The sequence below is a fragment of the Tasmannia lanceolata genome, unplaced genomic scaffold, assembly GCF_043159265.1.
Source record: "Tasmannia lanceolata isolate RefF3 unplaced genomic scaffold, GAP_Taslan_0.1 ptg000004l, whole genome shotgun sequence".
Classification (NCBI taxonomy): Eukaryota; Viridiplantae; Streptophyta; class Magnoliopsida; order Canellales; family Winteraceae; genus Tasmannia; species Tasmannia lanceolata.
Genome location: NW_027518681.1, coordinates 14,351,036 through 14,374,964, shown reverse-complemented (window position 1 = coordinate 14,374,964; position 23,929 = coordinate 14,351,036). Strand labels below are relative to the sequence as shown.

Below are 23,929 nucleotides of genomic sequence, written 5' to 3'. Positions count from 1 at the left end.
GCTTCAAAATATATAGACTCACAACGGCGACACACCTTCCCATCATCTCCCTAAAGAGCCATGACTCATATACACCTCTTCTGTAAGTGCCCCGTGCCAGGAGGCATTCTGCACATCAAGCTAGTGAAGAGGCTAGCTTAGGTTGGCAGTGATCAAAAGATGGACCTGAATTGATGTCAACTTGTCCATTGAAGCAAAAGTGGCACTGTAGTTAAGACGTGATCCCACATGCAACCCAGGAAGAGAGGGGGGGGGGATTGGGGTTTTAAAAACTTTTGCGATTAGTGATGCAAAGCCAGTTCCTATAATCATCAGAATCATGAAGAAGGAAGAAGGAAAATCCCACGGTGCGTAATCATGACTATCAGAGACGTTTGTAGAAGCCGCCGGAATATCCCTCTGGGAGCTCCTGAGTTTAAGCAATCGTTGGAATTCTACTGTGTGTGTGGACTTAACCTTGAGTGGTTATCAGAGCCTTTTCTTTCATGTCTTGATGGCGGCTATTTTGTGATGGAAGTGTTTGAATCTCTTGGGGATTTTAACCCATGCTGCCGAAGATTCTTGTTTTCGCTCGGGCAAGAAGCTAACCTGGCGAGGCCCCAATGGCCCCCACCTAGATCGCATGCGTGTTCTTTGGGAAGTATGGAAGACTGGGATACCGGAGGGACGAGGTTGGACTTTGGGGCTAGGAAGGCCCGTAGCCGCAGAGCAGAGGAGTCTAATCGCAGGTCACGCCCTAGTGGTAGTGACTGGTTGTGCTTCAAATGTAACTATAAAAACTTTGGCTCACGCACAATTTGCAGAAAGTGCTCGAAATCTAGAAACAGAGAGAATCCCAACTTAGTGTGGAGACCCAAAAATGTCCAAGTCACCACCCACAACGAGGCTCAATGTTTGGACGTTCCAGCTTCAGTGGTGTAGGAAAGAAAAAGGAATCTTAAGAGCTGTCTCATTGGGAGTTTGAAATCTGGCTCGTGGCTCCTAGAAGATGTTTGGGATTGGGCCAAAAAGTTTTGGGGCCTCCCGGAATTGCAAAAACCTTTCTCTATTAGCACAATGGACATCCTTTTTCGCTTTGACTCTGAGGCCCAAGCCACCTCCATTCTTCGACGGGGAGGTGAGGCTTTTGGGTGATATCTCTCTTCCCTCCAGTCCTGTTTCCCGGCATATAATATAGGGGCTAGAACTATTCGGTTGCGATTCTATGATATTCCACTTCATGCATGGTCTTCAGCCACAGTGGAGATCCTGGGTCTCCATCTGGGTCATGTCCTTGAGACCCAACTCTTTGGGAATCACAATCATTGTTTGGCCTTTGCCTCTGCCCTGGTGATTTCCCCCCTTTGGAAATCAATCCCTCCATCCATTAATTTAAGAGTAGATTCCACCATTTATTCGATGGGAGTTAAGGTGGTGTCCGAGGATAGTATAAATTCTCTGGCAATGTTGGTGGTGGAAGAATCCAGTAGTAAAGACAATTTGGCACTTTTTGAGGAACCCGGTCAAATTTCCACCGATAAAGGCCCATCGGCGGCGGTTTCTTCATCGGAAAAGGTGGCAGTGGCCCCTGGGCGCGGAAAGGAGCTGTTGGTGGACCTCGCTTTAAATTTTGAATTGCCCATCTACCTGCCTGTCCCCTCTGAGATCCCCCCTAGCCCGTCAGAAAGTACGGAGACTACGTTGAGGGGTGCTGAGGGTCAGCCTAAGGCACGTACCAAAGACATTAAATTCCATCCCACGTGGCGCAAAAGGAAAGGCAGGTAGAAAAGATATGGTGGATTCTTTTAGGTAAATTCAGCAGAGGTCTCGGGCAGGACGCTTGCATCTTGGCTACCTGTGGTGGCAAGGATTAAGTGTATGTATCGAAAAAAGGAATTCAGAAAGAAAAAACTTGAGTCTGAACATCACCAATTTCTACGAATTTTGGATAACGCGTCTAGGTCAAGTGTGTCTGGTAAAGATCGATCTCGGACAACAATTAGTGGGACCAAGGGTGACTTAACCCTGGAGGATTGAGACCTTGATCTTCTAAAAAATCTTAAATATAACGAAAAGCTGGCGAGGAAGGAATCGCCTACCCCTGGTGAGGTGTTACTATCTGCTCTTAAGAAGCAATGGATGAAAGAAAGAGAAGAATCTAGTCGAAGCTCGGGTATGTCTCTTAATCTATCCATCATGAATAGCGAGGAAGATCTTCACACGCCTCTTCTTAATTTGCCCATATTCAATAAGATTTTAGAAAAGGAAAGACGAACCCGAAGGCGGTTGTGGGAGGAGGAGAAACATTTGGCGATTTTAAGCCTGAAGAATAGACGCGAGAACCTGGTTGCTGATTCGGGTCTGGTGCGAGGTAATTCAGAGGTGGAAGATGATCATCGAATTGTGAAGTTTAATGAGTCCGGTGGAAATGTTAAAGGAAATGGTGTATTGATATCGCCTAACTTAGAGGAATCTGGGCACCCTGATCCGGAGGGTTTCAATGATTTTTTAGCAATTGGAGATGTATTTGGAATCTCATACCAGGAGTATCTAGGAAAGACTAGAAAAATGTTCCTCGCAATGGAAGCTAGAAATGCAGAGGAGAAAAAAGAAAGAGCCAAGGAGGCTGAAATGGAAGCTGGAATATGAGATTAAAAGATCCTATCCTAAGAGGTTACTGATTTGAATTGTATTAGTGAGTCATTGCTTATTGACTCACAAAGGATCTAGGTAAGTTGATTTCGTTAGTTCTTGAGCATTGTAATTGTCTACTAGTGGAGTCCTCCTAGACATGGTTATTTTGGTTGTTTCTAATGAGTAGAGGTAGGAGGGAGAGTAGAGGTAGGACGGAAAAGGAGATGGTTAAAGGACTTAAATTGTGAAACCTATGAAGCCGGCTTCAATTCTGTTGGTTGGTGCTAAGGTAATTTGTTAGAATGGTGAATAGGAGAGTTTGCAAGAGTAAATATTTGCTACAGAAATGCTGGGGTTTGGGGATACTATATGAGGATGATGAACGATGCTGGTTGTAATATCTGCAGTGCAAGGCAGGCGGTTGGGTAGGGTTGAGGCAGGCTTCTTTGAATGTAATGTAAGTCTCGGCCATGGTGCGGTGCATGAAGAAAGGGTCTCGATTTCTGTTGTTTTTACTTAGGTTTCCTGGTCCAGGGTACGCTCTGGACTTCTTTAGTTGATTCTATGTAATGCAGGTTGGGACTCCCGGTCCCCAATGTAATTTTCATAGTATCAATGACATATGTCATCTTTCAAAAAAAAAAAAACTTTTGCGATTAATCTATTAAAAGCATAGGAATTACTTTATCTATCAAATCAAAGAAAAAAATAAATTAAAGTAAATATTACCGAGCAACCAGAAGAAGTAGATGGGAAGAGATGCAGAGATGCTGCACACAAGATTTATAGTGGTTCTGCTCAAACACAGGCCTACATCCACCCTCTCAAGGATCCCCTCCTCGAGTCTCGATTATCCTTCCAACCTTCTTGCGGGTAGAGATCAAACCGTTACAAGTCACCGACTCCAATCCCTTTGTGGGTAGAGATTACACCGTTTACACGCTGTTCTCCACGCTTCCTTTTACACCAAGGGTTGATCCGGTGTCCCTCTCGCCAGTACAATGAATAAATAATACAAAGCAGGATTTGCCTCTTCACAGGCAGATGAATAATCAAGCCTTTCAACACTTACAAAGATACACAAAGATAAATAGAAATAGAACTGCAACAACAATAACCAAACAATCTAAGTCTGCAACAAAATAGTGAACGCCTCCTCTGTAACACCTTTAGCAACAATCTTCCTCTTAGTAAGCTCCTAAAAATACAGTTAGAGGGGTAAAACATCACAACAATTCAACTATTTAATTATGCTATTGATAGAAAGAAGGTTACAGGGGAGATGGGGTACATGAAAATTGTAGAAAGCGAAAAAGAAGATATCAAAATGGTTCTCACACCCATGACAGGAGTAAAGGAACCATCAACTAAATGGACCTGAGCAAGTGTGGAAGGTCAAGACACAAAGAGACTACAAGACTCACCGTTCATATGAGTCAATTACCAAACTAGAAGAGGGAAGGGAGGTAGAGGCGGCAACGGTAGTTGAAACATGGGAACCTTGGAGCTCATCCACTATATTAGATGAAGGCACATATAACACCATGGTAGGAGTCTGAGCCCGCATTGTCGCACGGATCTCGTCGAACTCGGCTCTCATGGAGATAAGGGAGTCAGCAAAAATAGTGTCGGCTGATGGGTGGAAAAAGGAAGAGGGACGAGCTGAAGGTCACCTCAGGGTATCATTGGGATATTCATGGAGCTTGTAGAAGTAATCACGCTCATTTCCTAACCCTCTACAGTACGTGCATGTAAAGGAAGACCAGACCACGACCGCCACAACCACTATGAGGGCCTCTACCCAAGGTTTCAAATTTCGGTTTCATTCGGTCATCGGCGAAACCATACAATTTTTGTTTCAGTACAAAATTTCGGCTGAAATCTTGTAAGAAATCACGGGCAAAATCCATGTAAGATTCTTCACCACTGGTTTTTCTTTTTTCTTTTTTGTCGATTTTTTTTTATTTATTTATTTAAGAAGTTGCATGTTTCGCATATTTCGATGGACATATTAACGTAATCCCGAAATTTCGGATGATATCTGATATTTATCCGAATCCAGGTGGATTTTGTTTTGGTAGCAGCTAAAATTGAAACATTTCGGCCCAAATGAAATGTTTCGGCCAAAATTTAAAACCATGCCTCTACCACGACCACTAATAGGAGGCCAAGAATCAGAGGTGAATGCAACACAATTATGAGGTATCACTGGGGTGCCAACCACCAAAGAGTGTCACTCCTTCCATCAAGGCCGGGGGGGGGGTGCGGGGGTTGGTGGACAGAATTAAAGTCCAGGTTTGCTCGAACTTTGGACATAAACCACCATGAAAGGAGTATATTTGATGGCACTCCTCGTGATTTAGAAGCTTATCTGCATCTTCTTCGGTAAAGTACGACAATAGCTCATAGTGACTGAGCCCCTCCTACATCTTTTGTAAAGAATTAAAATACTTACATATAGAGCGATATCCTTGCTTACAGGTGGCAATGATTTCGGTGAGTTGATAAATCTGGCGATCATGCTCACCATGGGAAAATGTACTAGTGAGCTTGTTCCATAACTTTGAGGCTAAGTAATTGACCATTATAAACCCTAGCAGTAGACAGCTCCATAGAGTTGAAGCGACAACCAAGAATGATAGAGTTGGCGTCATCCCCTTTGTCTGCATCAATGGTGCTAGCCTTGGGTCATAGAGTAGCCTCATCCAGCCTTGCACTAGCGAGTGACAGCCCGTGACCATCGTAAATAATTTGAGGATGTTAGTTTAATACTGGTACTGGTAGGTAATGGGGTTATTCTTCGAGGCATGGGATTTATAAGAATCAAGGGGGTTAGGTTCCATGATGAGTAGTACTTTTTGCAATTAAGAACAACAAGAATAACACCAAGAAAACCCAAGAGCAACAATATAGAAGAACTGATAAGAACTATGAATCACAATCACAAGCTTCAAAAATAAAACTCACCAAAAACAGAGGGATCTTGGCCGAGAATACAGCTAGGAATGATTGAAATAAATCTGTGGAGGTTTAAGGACAAAAGACGACCACAATAGAAGTGAAATCCCTCTACAAACTCTTAATCAGTATCAAAATACAGATTTATAGAAGTCTAGCCATACAAATTGAAAAACACAGGGAACACTTGAAACTGATTGTAGAGAGTTCAAAATGAATAAAAAACTCTACATTTGCATCCGAAGATGAAAAATGTCCTTGAAGGAAAAAAACAACGAGAGCATCAATCTCTCTCTTCGTTGTCATAAGCAATGAAGACAAACTTGAGATATGTTGATCATGGTTGCTTAGTTTTGAAATGGCTGTAATACCATGATACTTGATGGAATCAGTGGTGGTAATGGAGAAAGAAACATGATGGAGAAGTGATGATAGAGAAGAGAGGAATATTGTGGTGAAAAACATAAGGAGAGAAAAAGCCCCCTTTGCCATTGATTAACATCAAATAAATATAGGCTTCTGATGTTGGCACTATCATGTTTTAATAACTGCACAAACTCAGCTTGCCTTTTCTTTTTTTAAATAGCTGTCAAAGATTATTTCAGTTCTCAAAAAGTTCTAAAAAACCGATTGAAAAAGAAAAGACAAGCTTATTTTGTGCAATTATTAAAACTTGGTAGTGCCGGTATCAGTTGCCTAAATATATTATTACGACGACTAAAGTACCTTTAATGAAGGGGAAACAATAAAAATAATAACACATGTACAACTCAAACATAACAAATGTACATATACGAAACAAAAGATTAGACATGTTATACATAGTTACTAACAAAAGATTAGACGTGATATATATATATATATATATATATATATATATATATATATATATATATATGTATGTATGTATGTATGTATAGAAAAATTATAATTTCTCATGCGTAATGAAACAAAAAAAATATCATTTCGCATACGTGATGAAATAAAATATGAGAAATGAGAATTCATATTTCAATTATCAACCTCCCATATATATACATGTGTGTGTATTGGTGATTGCTCCAATACTTAAAGTTTATGGATTGTTACATTAAAGTTTCAGTAGATTTGTTGTGTAGGTCACCCAAGTGATGGTTAATGAGGATTCTGGGGCAGTAGATGGGGTGAGTCCTCTCTTTGATCTACTGCAGCAAATAAATTTGTATAGTGCATTAAGGTGACAATTCTTTTTTCACTCTATTAAAAAAATATGTTGCAACTATCCAGGTAATGTTTGCTGATGGAACGCAGATGCATTCTTCTGTTGTTTTGTCGAATGCAACCCCTTATCTGACTTTCATGGTATGAACATCTTGGAATATACCTGTTGATGTGTGAAGTTTTTTTGAGGTGCCCAAATTGGTATTATGAATGAATTAAATGGTAATTCTAGATTCCTTTCTTGTTTCAATTCAGGAATTGGTGCCTCAAAATGTTCTTCCTGAAGATTTTGTCAATTCTATCAAGAACTCCGATTACAGCTCTGTAAGAACATATGTAGAAAATTTATTTTACTTGTTCTTGAACATGGTTTCAAGGATATGTTGTTCGTTCTTCTCATTGTTTTTTTACTCCTTGGAATTGTATGTTCTGATACTAGATCATGATTCTGCATTGGACATTGTAAATTAACAACTTACAATATAATAATGATGAAAAAACATAAGACTACTAACTCAAAGAAGGAGATGCGAAAGTCCCAAGCAAGAGCAACTCTACATGCTAACCCTGATGAATTGTTAAGAGTAGCTGAGTTTGAGATGAATTCATAATCCAAGACATTGCATGACTTGCATCTTGTGTTACTGATAATCATTTTCTTCTTAGACTATACATGAATTTTATATACCGAACCGAAATCAATCATACGTGAAACTGTATTTTATTTTGGCCGAAATTTCGAAATTTCGGTCGAACTTTCTCTTATCCCAAAATTTCATCCGAAATTTAAGGGATTTCACCCAAAAATCTGGATTTTTTTAATTATTTAATATTATCTCGAAATTTCAGCTGAAATTACTGAAATTTTGGGAAATTTCAGTCAAAATAAATTATGAGAAAAAATAGGCGCTGAATAGCCAAAATTTCGCCGAAATTTCAGTTTCGGTGAGGACCAAAACGCATTCTGAAACCGAAATTTGAAACCTTGGTTATAATTACAAAATATGGGTACCACTTATGCCTCTCTTTTAATCTCAAAATTTCTTGAAACCAATGATCATAAAGGGGACTTTCTTGTATATGAGGGCAATTTCGCAATTATAGGTTCAAAAATATAGGCAATAAGTGTGGAAAGAATGGGGACCAACACCATTATGGGATGTCAAAAGGATTTCCTTACACCCACAAACCCAAATTGCTTCATAAATCAGATATTTGACCTCTTCCCCTTTACGAACCCCTTCCCTACTTATTCGGCAAAAAATCAGAGAAGAGGAAGTGGGTGGGTGGGTGGGTGTGCGTGCCGCGGGGGGGAGGGTGGGGGGGGGGGGTTCCTTGCACCCAGGTGCTTGTTGATTGTGTGGGCACCTAGGCATCGATCCCTTGGGCGAGGTAAATCCATGGGGTCACCTAAGAAACATACGAGGCTAAAGAAGGCCACCTCAGATCTAGATACTCGCTTGCAGCTGCTGGCAGTAAGCATCAACGTAGGGGGCTAAAAATATCATTCCCATCTAGTTAATGGTTTTACATATATGTTTGAATATAAACAAGTATTATTAATATAAATAATAGTTTTTTAATGATCTTTGGGGTTGGGAAAAGTTGTCTCAGATCCCTTAAGTGAATTGACTAGTGACTACTGAGGGTGAAAGTAAGTCCGCTTCGGCAGTTCGACAACATGATCATTTATCCAATGGTTTTACTTAAGTTTGTTTTCTCTCCAAAGAGCGATGTTTCAATTCTCTAGAAAATGAATCTAATGGGTTTAACTGTGATGATTAATGACAAATACTGCAGTGCAGTTCATTGCTTCCTGACTAGTTTCTCAAAAATTATGCATAGCCTACAACTACTCTGAGACAAGTTTGTATTTCAGTGGAATATCTCAATCTCCCTCTTGACTTGTGTGGCTGTCATATACTGGAGCAGGGAACAACAAAAATTAACCTAGCTGTGGATAGACTGCCCCAGTTTCAGTGTTGCAAGCCCACACTTCTCGAGGCTGGCCCTCAGCATATGGGTACCATACATATTGGTGCTGAGAGGTACTGTAACAGATCCCTTCTTGATATTTCATGTTTTTGCAAAAATTGTGGGAAAAACCATTTTGATTTTTTTTAAATATTGCTACAATTCGCGGATCGTAAATCGTCCTTGCTCCACAATCTTTACCAAGTCTTCCATCTTACATCATACATTCACGAACTTGTAATGCTTGTTTCTTATTTGTTGAATTTCAGTATGGGGCATTTGATGGCACACATTTTGAGGTTGAAAGTCAACTGCACATCTTTCTGGATAGAAAGAAAATTCTCGGTGTTATATGGAACAGTTGATAGAGTAGGTGGCAGGCAATTATAACATTCAACAAAATGAATCTAAGATATTTTGATCCAACACTTCTAGAGGATATATCTTTCAGATATCATTAAATGCATTGAAACCAAGGGTTTATTTTTATAATTTTTTTTACTAAACATGATCTATTAACCTCATAATTTATTAGATACTTCTTTTGAATCTCAATTTAAGTACTGTAAGTAAGATGATCCCGCTTTTCATTCTTTACGAAAGGTGTAGTAAAATCTAAGCTCCACGTACTTAGCATTTAGCAAGCTTAGCATGTTCAACATTTATACGGTTATACCTAGCTTGAGAGGTAGTGTTGAAACTGGGACTATTATTGTTATTTCTATGTGGGCCATATCTTTTATAGTGTTTCTGATGGGTCCTACCATAATAGTGGCATAATAGTAATATTTTTATTTACTTAATATATATAAGAAAGATTAGCCGTCCTCGGTAACTTCAATCCCCACAACTTCCTTACCTTCTGCCAGTCTCTCTTCTTCTCCTCTCTCTTATATTCTCTCTTACCTTCTCCCACTGTCTCTCATCTTCTCCTTTCTTTTCTTATATTCTTTCTCTGTCCTTTACGTAGTTGATAATTAATGACAACTAAAATCGGCAACACAATTATGTTGGTAATTTAATTTTACTTTCATGTGACGATTATAAGGAACTCAAAGAATGCACGACTACCATTAAAAAAATGCACAACAACTAATCAATTCTTTTACATCCACTACTACTCTTGCTAACTCGGGTAACACTTCATTTCTTTCTATCTCATAGGCCGCCTTGTTAGGTCATTGACTCGGTAGCCTTTGACCGTATGACAAGTCAATCCTCTTTATTCTCCTTATTTAATAAGTCTATCCCAAACCTATGAAATTCGAGGGTGGAGGCTGAACGTACCATGTTCGACATTCGTATCGAATACTTGTACCGATACTTTGTAGATATTTCTATAGTCAAAGTAGGTATCATGTTTCAAATATATGTCACCTTCCTCGAATTGGCTTTGATGCTTCTTTCTTGTTAGTGTTGCATAATTCAATTACAATTTTGAGTAATATGGAGTGCAACTTTAGTTATGTAAGGAGGCTGGACGAGGATGTAGTAAATATGATTGGACAGGAGGTACCTAAGAGAGATATCTTTCGCTATCTTGGTTCAATTCTATATAAGGAAGGAGAGATTGAAAAGGATGTTAACCGTAGAACAAGAGCAGGTTGGTTGAAGTGGAAGCTTGCCTCAGGAGTTCTGTGTGACCGTAAAATCCCTACCAAGTTGAAGGGAAAGTTTTGTAAGACAGCCGTGAGGCCAGCCATGCTGTACGGCTCGGAATGTTGGGCCACCAAGAAGCAGCATGTGCATAAGATGAGTGTAGCGGAGATGCGAATGCTTAGATGGATGTGCGGCCACACAAGGTTAGATAAAATTAAAAATGAAGACATTTTAAGATGAGTGCAGTGGGGATGCCATGTTGTACGGCTCAGAATGTTGGGCCACCAAGAAGCAGCATGTGCATAAGATGAGTACTACTGCCATCTCTTGTATTGGGAGTATCTCTCCCCTCCCTGGGCTTACCTTATCCTCCGTCCTGTGTGTTCTATGTCTCCCCTCAGTTTACTTTCTATTAGTCAAATTACGAAACATCTTAACTGCTTAGTCTCATTTTATCCTTCTTTTTGTTTATTTCAGGATCTCTCGAGTGGAAGAACGGTTGGTTCAGGAAGTGAGGTAGATGGGCTTTACCGTCTAGACCGTGGCCCCTTCCGTGCCATTTTGCACAGTTCCATCGACTCCTACCTGTGGCAATGTCGTCTTGGCCATTCCCCTGCCTAGAGCGCCTACAACGGACATATATTGTATTTTCACCTCTTCATTCTTTTAAGTGCGAGGCCTGTGAACTTGGAAAACACCATCGTGTGTCATTTCCTCCTATACTTATTAGTCGGGTCTCACACCCTTTTGAGTTAGTGCACTCTAATGTATGGGGTCCCTCGAGGACTACCTCTCCTTTTTGGATATAGATATTTTATTGGCTTCATTGATGACTTTTCTCGTATGACATGGCTCTGAGGTCTTTGCTGCTTTTTCGCTCTTTTCATGCCGGGGTCACCAATCAATACAACTGGACCCTAAAATGTTTGCGCACTGATAACGCTCGAGAATATTTTTCCAAACCAAATGGATTTTAGTATTTTTTCACTAGTCATGGCATCCTTCACCAATCTTCTTGTGCCTATACCTCTCAACAAAGTGGAGTTGCCGAGCGAAATTTGCGGTCTTTACTAGATGTGGCCCACACCCTTCTCATTCAAACACGGGTTCCTAAAATTTATTGGAGTGATGCCATCCTCATCTCATGTTTCCTAGCCAACCGGCTTCCCTCTTCGGTCCTTGGTGGTACATCCCCATTTGTCGTGCTACATCCCCAACATGATCCATTTCCTCTCATCCCTCGAGTCTTTGGTTGTGTTTGCTTTGTCCACAATCTTAGCCCTGGTCTAGATAAATTGAACCCTAGGGCTGAACGATGTATCTTTCTAGGCTACTCTAGTACCTAGAAAGGTTATCGATGTTACAGCCCTCGGTTACATCGTTCCTTTGTCTCTGCCAATGTCACCTTTTTTGAGTCGACCCTTACTTTACTACCCGTCATGAGGATATCCTGCTTCCAGTTCCGGCTCTTTCGGATCCAGTGGCCTCTCCTTTCGTGCCGGTTTTCGAGGTTATTCTGGATCTCGCGGCCTCTCCTTCTTCCTTGCAGGTACCACAGGATCCTCCTCAACAGCCTCCAGCTGTTACAAAAAAATACCAGCGGCTGTTAGAGTCTGCAGCCCCACCTTCCTCTTTCCGAGCCATCGCCCTCACAGCCGGAGATCCCTGCTCCTGCTTCTTAGGAACTTCTTCCTTCTCCAGATGTTGCTACAGATTCTCTCATTGCCTCACATACTCGTTCTCATAGCACTGCACATCCTATTTCATCTATTGTTTCTTATGATTCCTTCACTCCTATGTTTCGAAGTTTTGTCTCTTCTTTGTCTTCTGTCTCTTTGGAGCAGTCATTGCCAGAGGCCCTTGATCATCCAGGTTGGCGTGTAGCTATAGATCTTGAGATGGCCGCTCTTCAAGCCAATCAGACTTGGTACTTGGTTCCTCTTCTCCCTGGTGCTCGGCGGGTATATGCCGTTAAATACTTACCCGGTGGGGCCGTTGAGCGCCTTAAGGCGCGGTTAGTTTCCAAAGTTTATGCTCAGATCTTTGGAGTTGATTATACAGAGACCTTCTCATCAGTCGCAAAGATACCTTCGGTCCGGGTTCTCATCTCCCTTGCTGTCAATCGAGGATGGCCCCTCCACTAGCTCGATGTCAAAAATGCCTTTCTTCATGGTGAGCTCACTCAGGAGGTTTATATGGATCAACCTCCTGGGTATGTTGCTCAGGGGGAGATGTCCTTTTTAGTGTGGCGCTTGAAGAGATTTATCAACGGCCTAAAACAATCTCCTATAGTGTGGTTTGGGAGATTTAGTGATGCTGTCATGCGGTTTTGCATGAAGCAATGTGCAGTTGACCACTCGGTTCTTCAACCGTCTGTCTGCAGCCGGTGTGTTCTCTTGATAGTTTATGTTGATGATATTATCATACTGGAGGCGATTCAGTTGGGATACAAAAACTGAAGACCTTCTTGCAGAAAGAGTTTTCCACCAAAGACTTGGGACATCTTAGGTACTTTCTTGGCATTGACGTAGCCTACTCCGCCAGAGGCATCTCCCTTTCACAGAGGAAATATGTGTTCGATTTACTTGATGAGACAGGTTATCTTGGAGTGAAACCTGCTTCTGTTCCCATGGACCCGAATGTGAAACTTTGTCTTGAAGAAGGGTATTTATTGGTAGACCCTAGTAGGTACAGGAGGTTAGTTGGCAAGTTCATATATCTATCATTTGTTGGAGTCTTCATCCAGTATATGAGCTCCCCACATACTTCACATTGGACAGTTGTGCTTCAAATTGTTAGGTATCTGAAAGGAGCTCCAGGAAGAGGCTTGTTGTTTAAGCATGATCATCAGAAAATAGAAGGGTCCACAGATGCCAATTGGGCAGGATCTCCAGCGAACATGACAATGCAAATGATAAGGGGTTAACTTCCACATAGACACCCGCATTGCCAAAGGGTCTGCCTACCCAGTGGAGTAAGGCTTTCTTAATAGTCATTTGAAATACCCACGAGACACCAAATGGTTTAATAGCATCCTCCTAAAGGCAAGAAAATGGACAATGCAATAATAAGTGATCTAAAGATTCCTCCTCCTTCCTGCAAAGAATGCACCAGCTCACTAATATGAAATTTCTTTTCTTGATTTTGTTGCATGTGATTATGCTATTATGGATGACAGTCCATTCTAATCTGTTTTGAGAGATTTAACATCTTTCAATTTTCAACATATATTGTGGATTCCTGACGAGGGGGCTAATATTATGTGGAATGGGATGTCTAGTTATATCAGGAAAGTGGCTAGAGAGGTACTTGGAGAATCTAGAGGAAGTGGGCCACCGTCTAAAGACACTTGGTGGTGGAACAAGGAGGTCCAAAAGGCGATTAGATCTAAAAGAGTTATAAATGTTTGTATAAGTGTATAAATGAGGAGAACATTGAGAAGTATAAATTGGCTAGAAAAGAAGCTTAGAAGGCGGTACGGGAGGCTAGAGGCAAGGCATATGAGGATTTGTACCACGGGTTAAGGACGAAAGAGGGTGAAAAAGATGTCTACAGCTTGCTAGGATGAGAGAAAGGAAGAGCAGGGAGTTGAATCATATAAAATGCATCAAACATGAGAATCAAAGATTGTTAATGAAAGAAACAAGGTTAAAGAGGGGTGGAGAATTTACTTCGATAAGTTGTTTAATGGAGAACCTGGAGCGAATTTGGGAGAACTTGATAAAGCTTTTGATGATACAAATCGGAGGTTTGTTCGTAGAATCCGAACATCAGACGTATGAGTAGCTATGGAAAATATGAAATTAGGTAAGGCTAGGGGGCCTGACGATATTCCTATTGAGACTTGGAGATGCTTGGGTGATGTGGGTTTGGTTTGGTTAACTAGATTATTTAACAATATTTTGAAGACTAAAAAGATGCACTCACCGTGAGTGGAGAAAGAGTACATTAGTACCTATTTATAAGAATAAGTGGATATTCAGAGCTGAACCAATTATCGGGGAATTAAGCCAATGAGTCATTGCTCGCAACAAATTTCACATGCATGAAAAAAGAGAATCACACACAAAATAAATTGGGATCAAATCTCCCTCTTGCGAGAAGAGGTTTTATTAATTTTGATTGGGATCGTGCACTTCCGGCTCTATTGCCATTAATTACATTTCTTGAAGAAGAAATACCTCTGATTATCCATCAAGAGGTTCCCTGTCTAAATACAACTTTTGTTAATTGTCCTCCACAAAGAGAGGTTTTTTAAGATCTGATTTTTGTGAACAGATCCTTTATAATTAATTTTTTTGGGAAATGTTATCTTTGTCATCTTCCTCCTGGAGGAGAAAGGTCTTCTCCCTTTAAGGAGTCTCTGGGAAGAGATCCTAAAGGGACCTTTAGAGAGAGATTCTCTAAGGGATTTTCCTCCGTCTTTCTTTTTGGGTGCCTTCATCTTTATCGTCCTTCGGAGAAGGGTCTTCTCCCTTTAGGGAGTCTCTGGGAAAAGATCCTAAAGGGACCTTTAGAGAGAAATTTTCTAAAAGGATTTTCCTCCGTCTTTCTTTTGGGAACCTTCATCTTTATCATCCTTCTCTTGGAGGAGAAGGGTCTTCTCTCTTTAGGGAGTCTCTGGGAAGAGATTCTAAAGGGACCTTTAAAGAGAGATTCTCTAAAGGGATTTTCCTCCGTCTTTCTTTTTGGGATCCTTCATCTTTATCATCCTTCTCCTCCAGGAGAAGGGTCTTCTCCCTTTAGGGAGTCTCTGGGAAGAGATCCTAAAGGGACCTTTAGAGAGAGATTCTCTAAAGGGATTTTCCTCCGTCTTTCTTTTTGGGAGTCTTCATCTTTATCATCATTCTCCTGGAGGAGAAGGGTCTTCTCCCTTTAAGGAGTCTCTGGGAAGAGATCCTAAAGGCACCTTTAGAGAAAGATTCTCTAAAGGGATTTTTCTCCGTCTTTCTTTTTTGGAACCTTCATCTTTATCATCCTTCTTCTGGAGGAGAAAGGTCTTCTCTCTTTAGGGAGTCTTTGGAAAGATATCCTAAAGAGATCTTTAGAGAGAGATCCTCTAATGGGATTTTCCTCTTTCTCCCGAAGGAGAAAGGTCTTCTTCTTGGTTTACTTTCTGGAACCTTGTGGGAGAAAAAAAAGAAAAAAAAAAGAAGAAAGCACTGTTAAAAAGGAAGCACTGTTAGCCAGTAATCTCTTGTCACTTTTCTTTCTCCTCTTTTTCTTCACGTAGCTTTTCTTTCACAAAAATCCGATCTTTGTTTTATTTTGACTCTTTTGTAGAGGAGTACTCCCGGAAGAGAACTTCTTTGAGTCAATATTTATTGGTTTGAGTCGACCCCCGGAAGAGTTTTCTCGATCAAACCGTTGATCATGGATTCAATTGGATTTCCGGAGAAGTTTACCTAGTGAATCCTTTGATCGAATATTTTGGGCCGTCGGATCTCCAATGTTGTAATGGACCTCCAAGTGAAGAAACTTGTTGTCATTAGATGTTCTGCTTGCTGCCACTTTAGTAATTTCTGCATTGCCATGGACTCGTCACCAACACTGTGCATTATCTTCTCGATTTCTGAAATTGGAGAACAGCAAGTGACTTCCCTTCTTTTAAGGAGTAGGATTGCTTCAATCTCTGTCTTCTTGCTATAGATATTTCTGCAGAGAGCACCTCTATTGTAGTGAAAGAGCCTCCTCTTGGTCTTCATCTCTTTCTTTTGTAAGCAACGGCTTCTCTGCATTTTTTACTCCTGCCAACAGCAGACCCTCTCTGTATTTTTATCTACAGGAACAGTTCCTCCTATTAAGAGATTCAGTGTTGAAGCCTCTTGTTATTTCTCTTTACTATATCAGCCGAAGACAATCTATTACCTGATGAAGAGCGGTGTTGATGGAGATGAATAAACCCTTTTGCCAAATTTGCAGAAGGCTTGGATTTTTATCTCCATTCCTGCCCTTTGTCCTTTCCTCGAAGGAGACTCCCCTTTTGTTTATTTTTTGGGAAAAAGCCCCCCAGGCTGCCAGCCCTCTCATTTGATTATATAGGCAGGGATTAAATCCCCAAAACTGCCCATCATGGGATCTTCTCTTGACCGTCCATCTTTTTTAATAGAAGGGATGAGATGCCCGCGTCTTAGTTTCTTCAACCATTCCTCCTCGTCTCTTCTTGCCTTTTACTTTATCTCACCTTTGCGATTGGTATGTAAAACCTCCAACTAAAAACGTGGTGTAACTTCCGTAAGTGGCTACGGAAACCCGTTGTCTCCAAACTCCTACTCTTTGAATACAAATAGGAGATTGCCACATGGCTCTTTAATTAAGTGGGTGGTTTCTAAGAGTAGTTATGGAAACCATCCACGTCACTTCTCTTCACGTGGGAACAGTCCCTACATTCATTTAAATTTGATTCACATAGTTGGTTTCTTTTAATCAAACCAAATATAATACATGCCCATGCCCATGCCGGGATATGCTAAATGAGCATAACTCATTTTATAGGGGAACTGTATATTCAGAGGAGACCTCTATAAATATGAGGGTTGGGCTCATCCGATGGATATGATTTTGGGCCACAACCTACTTACGTTGAGGCCTATCAAATGGACAGCTTGGATTATCCTATGTATTGGATATGATTTCTGGACCACAACCCATTTACATTGTGGCCCATCAAATGGACAGCTTGGATTATCCTATGTGTTGGAGATGATTTCTGGACCACAACCTATTTACATTGTGGCGATCAAATGGACAGCTTGGATTATCCTTATGTGCCGGATATGATTTTTGGACCACAACTTATTTATGTTGTAGCCCATCAAATGGACAGCTCGGATCATCTGTGTTGGATATGATTTTTGGACCACAACCTATTTACGTTGTGGCCCATCAAATGGACGGCTTGGATTATCCTAAGTGTGGCCCGTACAGTACTTTCTTTGAAGAATACTGGACTATACGGGCTTATACCACATAAATTCTCCATGGTGGGTCCAGTGAGTCTGCTTGCGCCACTTATATTTGGACCGGATGCATTGGTTTATATTGTAACCTTGCATTTGGTCTAAAGCCAATGGGACTACTTTCACAGGATGATCCTAAGCAAATGATTAATAAGCCATCTATAAAAGATAAGCCCCTGGTTTTGTAGTTCTATGTGATCAACGGTCTTTTTCACACTTACATGTCTGATGATTTAAGTAATGGCCTACTTGCGTCACACATAACATATGTGATCAGATCTGTTGATCGAAATGGGTATGGCAAAATTCGATCAAGATTGCCTTCATCGTATGATCATCGGTTTACCCCTTTTAAGGCTCCATGGTCGACGGTCTTGATGCACCCACATATCCTCATCTGAATTTATTATTATTATTTACCACAGAGATGTCCGCGAATATAGCCATGATGGCTGCATCGTGATGATCTACCAAATCAACTGTCTTGATCACACTAACATGCATGTTAATATATGCTTACGTAATGTATATGTGATCAGACCTATTGATCCAATTGGGAACCAGAAGCATGATCATAAACTATTTAGATTTCCTTTATCAGATGATCATGAGCCTCGATCAATAACCCCTTTTTAGGATTCCGCTAAACCACTGAATTTTGTAGTTCTTTACCACATGGGATGCTCGTGACCACGTTAGTTGTCGCATGATTCTCCGCAAGATCAATGGTCTTGATGTCCTCGTGTGGAACCATAGAGCTGATCACCACAATTAATTACATTGCTAGATCTCATTACTTGATTAACCATAATGGGAAGTTTTCGATCACACAAAAGCTAATGAAAGCCATTATGTGGCCCCAAGATCAAGCTTTAATGTGGTGGGAACTGAGCAAATTCTTTTAATTAAATTTCATAGTCAACAGTCATACCATGAAGCTTTGGGAGAGGGTAATTGAGCATAGACTAAGAAAAGAGATTAAGGTGTCAGAGAATCAGTTTGGCTTCATGCCCGGATGATCGATTATGGAAGCTATCTTCTTGATTGGTGGTTGATGTAGAGATTTAGAGAAAATAAAAAGGACCTTCATATGGGTTTTATTGATTTGCAGAAAGCTATGAAGCACGAGTACGGGTATAGGGTGCGGATACGACACGACACGGGTACGTGGGTACGTGATTTGCCAAAAAAATTGGGTGCGGGTACGTTCGGGTACGCCGAATATAATAATATATTTTAATATTTTATTATATATTTATAAAAATTTAAAAAAAAAAAAATTGTAGAGCAATCAAATAACAATAACATCACCAAAATGGAAAATTCTAATATTACTCTTCATTTCATTAGTGATTAAGTTCCATATTTCATAACATGAGGCATCAATACATCATTCATTAGAAAAAAAGGTCTGTGACCAGTGTGTTGACCAGTGCCTGACAAGATGAATAATTTTTAGAGACCAAATTATGAGATTTTTTTTACCGGACTTTTGGGATTTAATAATGTTTGGACAAAATAGATTTTATGAATTTTTAAATTTTGAAAAATACCCCACCGCTTGGAAGTTAAGAAAGTTAAAATTTTGACCCGACCCTTTTTCTTTGAATTTTGTACTAGAACTGGAGAGTTGACTTTTTTTCCTTTTAGATTTGGGTGTTGAAACTATTTTTAATAAATCCAAAAAGGGGGGTATTCCGTTATTTACATGTAAATCTTAAGTAAATGGACAATAAAATAGTAAAGACATTTACTTAGCAGCAGGAAGAAGCAGGGCGTGTCAGGTACGCGTGGTGCGCACCCAACCACTAAAACTGGTTTTTTTTTTTAAAAAAAATGGGGTACGTACCCCGGACGTACCCGCACCCCATACGTGTCGGGTGCGGGTGTGGGAGCCCCGGGAGAGTACCCGTGCTTCCTAGGCAGAAAGCGTATGATAGGGTTCCCAGGAGTGTTATGTGGTAGGTCCTTGAAAGGAAAAGAGTGCCTACTAAATATGTTGATGTGATTAAAGATATGTACGATGGAATGGAGCAGTAACTAGTGTCAGAACCATGGATGGCATGTCTAGTGAGTTTCCAATTACAATAGGATTGCACCAAGGTTCAGCTCTTAGCCCATATCTTTTTACGCTAGTTATGGATGAGCTTACGGAGGGTATCTAGGATGAGGTGCCAGGGTGTATGTTATTTGCAGACGACATAGTATTAATCGACAAAACCAAAGCAGGAGTAAATGCTAAGTAAGAGTTATGGAGAACTACTTTGGAATTCAAAGGTTTTAGACTGAGTAGGACTAAGATAGAGTACATGGAGTGCAACTTTAGTAATGTAAGGAGGGGGCGAGGATGTAATAAATATGACTGGACAGGAGGTACCTAAGAGGGATATCTTTCGCTGTCTAAGTTCAATTCTACATAAAGAAGGAGAGATTGAAGAGGATGTTAACCATAGAATAAGAGCAGGTTGGTTGAAGTGGAAGCTTGCCTTAGGAGTTCGGTGCAACCGTAAAATCCCTACCAATTTGAAGGGAAAGTTTTATAAGACAGCTGTGAGGCCAGCCATGTTGTACGGCTCAGAATGTTGGGCCACAAAGAAGCAGCATGTGCATAAGATGAGTGTAGCGGAGATGCGAATGCTTAGATGGATGTGCGGCCACAAAAGGTTAGATAGAATTAAAAACGAAGACGTTCGTAAAAAGGTGGGGGTGGCACCAATTGAGGAGAAGATGAGAGAGCACCGCTTAAGATGATTTGGACATATCCAACATAGGCCTTTGGATGCTCCAGTGTGAAGAGGCGACTCGTGCCAAGTTGATGGAGTAAAAAGAGGTAGGTGCAGACTGAAAACAGCTTGGGTAGAAACAGTGAGGAAAGACTTCATAGCTATGAACATAACAGAGAACATGACCTTGGATAGGATAGAATGGAAGAAAATGATCCACGTAGAAGAACCCAACTAGAGCCAAGATTAGAGTCGGGTAGATTCGTTTCACTTTCTTCATGAATTTTTTCTAAAGGATTCATTTAGCCGAACCCAACTAGTTTGGGACAAAGGCTTTGTTGAGTTGAGTTGAGTATATTGTGGGAGAGTCATGAGGTCACACATCGTGCTTTTCTCCACAACTCCTCTCCCTTTCTACATCTTCCTTTCTCATGTTCTTTCTTTCTTCTCTTCTTTGCTCTTCCTCTATTATTCTATTAAGAGTTATTACTTTACGTAATGCTTCTTGTTGAATTGAAAGCTTTTCTCGTATGTAGATGGAAAACCTATTGATACATGCATACATTAATAATCTAGGACAGTAACCTTTAAGTATGAATGTATGACTATATGGAACTCATATGCACTCAGAATGCAATATTCTTGCTGGCTAGTGCAATTTAGCATGGTTTGAAATCCTAGAAGTTGGATTTTGTTCCCGAACAACTTATTAGTGAGCGACTGTGATACATGTCTCAATGGATTTTTCATCAAATGTGTTCTGTATGGATTAATTGTTGCCCTCTATATCTAAAAGGATTTAGTTGCACATTTACCATCCTTATCTTTTTCTTTTCTTTTTGGTTCATTTATACAACACATTATCTTTTCTTAATCATCTCCGAAGTTCCTTTTTTAATTTCCTAATTTTATCATTTTCCTTCATTGACCTTTGATTAAAATGTGCTTGTCTAAGATTTTGACCTCTGCTATCACTTTGTGGTTATTCTTTAGCATGGAGGAGATTGACTTGGCCTGTAGAGATTCATGGAATGGCTTACCATCACGAAGGCCTCTTATTGAGATGACAATACCATCTGCATTGGACAGAACTATATCTCCACCTGGTACTTGGAAGTTTTGTCTACCTATGCAGCCCATTTTTCTGACTTTGTGACCTGACCTTTCATATTTATCTTTTTGGCATTTAGGTAGATGGCGGTCTTTATTTTTTGCAAGTTATTATTCAGTTATTTTCTTCCTCCAATTTAATATGTTGGACACTTCGTTTAAACTGTTTACTTTGTTAGAGCCATGTAATGGGATGGAGCCCATAACTTATCTCACATATTCGACTTAATGTGATGGGCCCCATCATGTATTGTCCGCAGGTTTATGAAAGAGGCGAGAAGTCATGGGTTTTTCAATGAGGAAACCTACAAACTTCTTCTCCACCGTTTCTCCTCCTCTCTTTGTTTCTCTCTTATTTGTACTCTTCCTCTCTTTTTTCTGCACTTTTCATGCCATCAGAGCAGCGATCTGTTTCTTTCCTTTGCTTTGTTTTTTATCTTCATGATACATCTTGGAACTCCAGATCGGTCTTGTGCTGATCAAATCACCAAATCATGAGTTTTCCCTTCGTTTTTGTACACAGAAGCCCTATTTGGTTCTTTGTATTTCTGTGCCTAGGTGTTTGCTATTGAAGCTAATCCTGTCCCATGTCAAACCAAGGAGGTATAATGCCTTAGACGATTGTGTACTTTCTTTAGTGAAAAAAATTATTTGCTGCTCATTAGCATGAAAGTTGAGGGTTCATCCTGCTGGTACCTTGATAGTGTTCGTGTGGTTTGTATGACCACTTGCTACCTCGTTTCTGTGGATCCCTTTTTCGCAGTGAAGGTGTTGTGCCCATATTTCTTTACTACCCAATTGTTGTGGGGTGTTTTGTCCCATCATACAAAGGGTACTGCTGAGTTGTGTGAAGGCTGCCACGCGCACTGCTACAAGGGTGTGTCCTGTTGCAAGTATACTTAATATTGGTTCGTCACTTCATTTCTTGTTATTGGATATTTGATTCCCTCTATCATAGAGAATAAAAGTAATGACATTCGATGAGTCTCTCCACCTACAAGCCACCACTAATTTCATCAACCTACTTCTAGAATGTAATATTAGGATCAATTGATACTTAGTGAGTTAGTTCAATATGAATTTGACTTCGTGATCATTTTGTACCTAATTGGTGTTGATTTTTTATTTCACATGAATCCATGTGATATATGGAACCTGGACAAATCCTTTTGTTTGGAATTTGCTCCATCATCATCATCATCATTATGTTGATTTCTGATTACAAAAGTGAAATTAAGGATTTGAAAGGAGCTCTTTTGGTGTTTTATTTCATGGAGTTCATTATAGACTCAGGGGGCTAATCCGTTCTTTAGATTGGAAATGAAAAAAGATTATGATTTTTTCTGAATTTATTCTTCCTGCTTTTCCTTTTGTAGGTAAGCATGTGATTAACTTGTTTATTCAATACACGCCCTATAAACTTTCGGAAGGTAGCTGGGAAGATCCATCATTCAGAGTGAGTTGGCTTTTATTTCTTTAAAATATTGTACCTATATGCAAATATTGAAACTGAGGTATGCATGCTAGGAAGATACATGCATACGTATAATAATTCTTACAAGCATGTTACTGCACAAATTAAGTGGGTGGAAACCTCTAGAGATACTATTAAATGCTCTAGTGTCATATTGAAAACCACTTTATCAGCATATAGAGAAGTATTTATTAGTTAATATCCAAGTCTCCATTTTCAGGAATCATTTGCTCAAAGGTGTTTCTCCCTTATTGATGAATATGCCCCTGGCTTCAGTTCATCAATTATCGGCTATGACATGTTGACACCACGGGATCTTGAAAGGGAGTTTGGGCTCACAGGTAATTCTCTAAATGTGTGGTTTAAGTTTCTTCGCACAGCATGCCCCTTCATTGTTTGTGTTTTTCTTAATTCGAGAGGCAATTTGTCACACTGGTTGTAGTCACTTTGTTGAATCAAAAGAAAGTTTCATAACTTTTTTTTAATTTCAAAGGTGTACAAAATGTCTCTTTGAAGATATTGATGAGACTGGAACGGTGCATAGAAGATTAGCATTTTCCCTGCACAAGGACACGACACATGAATTAGGAAATCTATTCTAATTTCTACCTCTTTCTAGAAAAGGAGTGTGCACCAGATTGAATTTCTTGGTTGAATTTGGTTGTCTGACTTCTTCCCTCTTGTGGAAGCCTAGAGAGGCTGTTGTTTCTTCTAGGAATCCTTCTTTCTGTGTATTGCTTGGGATCATCTCAGTTATGAGTTTGTTGCTTTCTTCTTCTTTTTTTTTGCTTTTTTTGAATGGCTGTGAGTTTGATGCTTTCTCTTGTCTTCAAACAATGTTTTCTATCATTTAAAAAAAAAATTCTACCTCTTCTTCTTCCTTTGTATCAAAAGTTTCCTTTCCTTAATGGTTCATGTTCCAAATTTTTAAAAGAAGCAAGTATTTCCCCCATGGGAGTGAACAAAATAAAAAAAAAGAAACTCAACATAAATCTTTGAGTTTTGTGAGTCTAAAATGCCTCTTGATGTTCAGATGGCGAATTGCTATAAGTTTCATTTGTAGAATCTAAGTGCTATTTGTGAAAGAAACATTTGTCTTACACAAGCTAAAATATAAAAGATATTTTTCCTTTATTATTGTTAGAAGGTGTATATGTGCTTAAGGGTATTTTGTCATTGTATTATTCTTTCTCGTGTGTGTGTGTGTATGAGTAAACAGTTCCTGAGGTGGCGTTAGCGCTAGCTTATATGAGGTGGCACTCACAAAACATAGGTGGCCCACTTTGTTTGGATGATCCAAAGCATTCATTTGATAGGCC

The 23,929-nt window shown here is 40.0% G+C and overlaps 1 protein-coding gene and 1 non-coding gene across 3 annotated transcripts in view; both read left to right on the top strand.

The window, feature by feature from the left end:
* LOC143875613 (FAD/NAD(P)-binding oxidoreductase family protein) overlaps window positions 1-23,929 on the top strand; it is a 78,014-nt gene that overhangs the window by 42,897 nt on the left and 11,188 nt on the right. For both annotated transcript variants that reach the window (XM_077377225.1, XM_077377224.1), the window contains 7 exons: window positions 6,690-6,734; window positions 6,838-6,912; window positions 7,027-7,095; window positions 8,704-8,819; window positions 21,020-21,132; window positions 22,513-22,592; window positions 22,831-22,951. In XM_077377225.1, coding sequence (XP_077233340.1) covers window positions 6,690-6,734; window positions 6,838-6,912; window positions 7,027-7,095; window positions 8,704-8,819; window positions 21,020-21,132; window positions 22,513-22,592; window positions 22,831-22,951 — 619 coding nt within the window. The remainder of the gene's footprint in view (window positions 1-6,689; window positions 6,735-6,837; window positions 6,913-7,026; window positions 7,096-8,703; window positions 8,820-21,019; window positions 21,133-22,512; window positions 22,593-22,830; window positions 22,952-23,929) is intronic.
* Window positions 23,114-23,217, top strand: LOC143876311 (U6 spliceosomal RNA). The gene has a single exon (XR_013250367.1). It is a non-coding gene; the product is annotated as a U6 spliceosomal RNA (small nuclear RNA).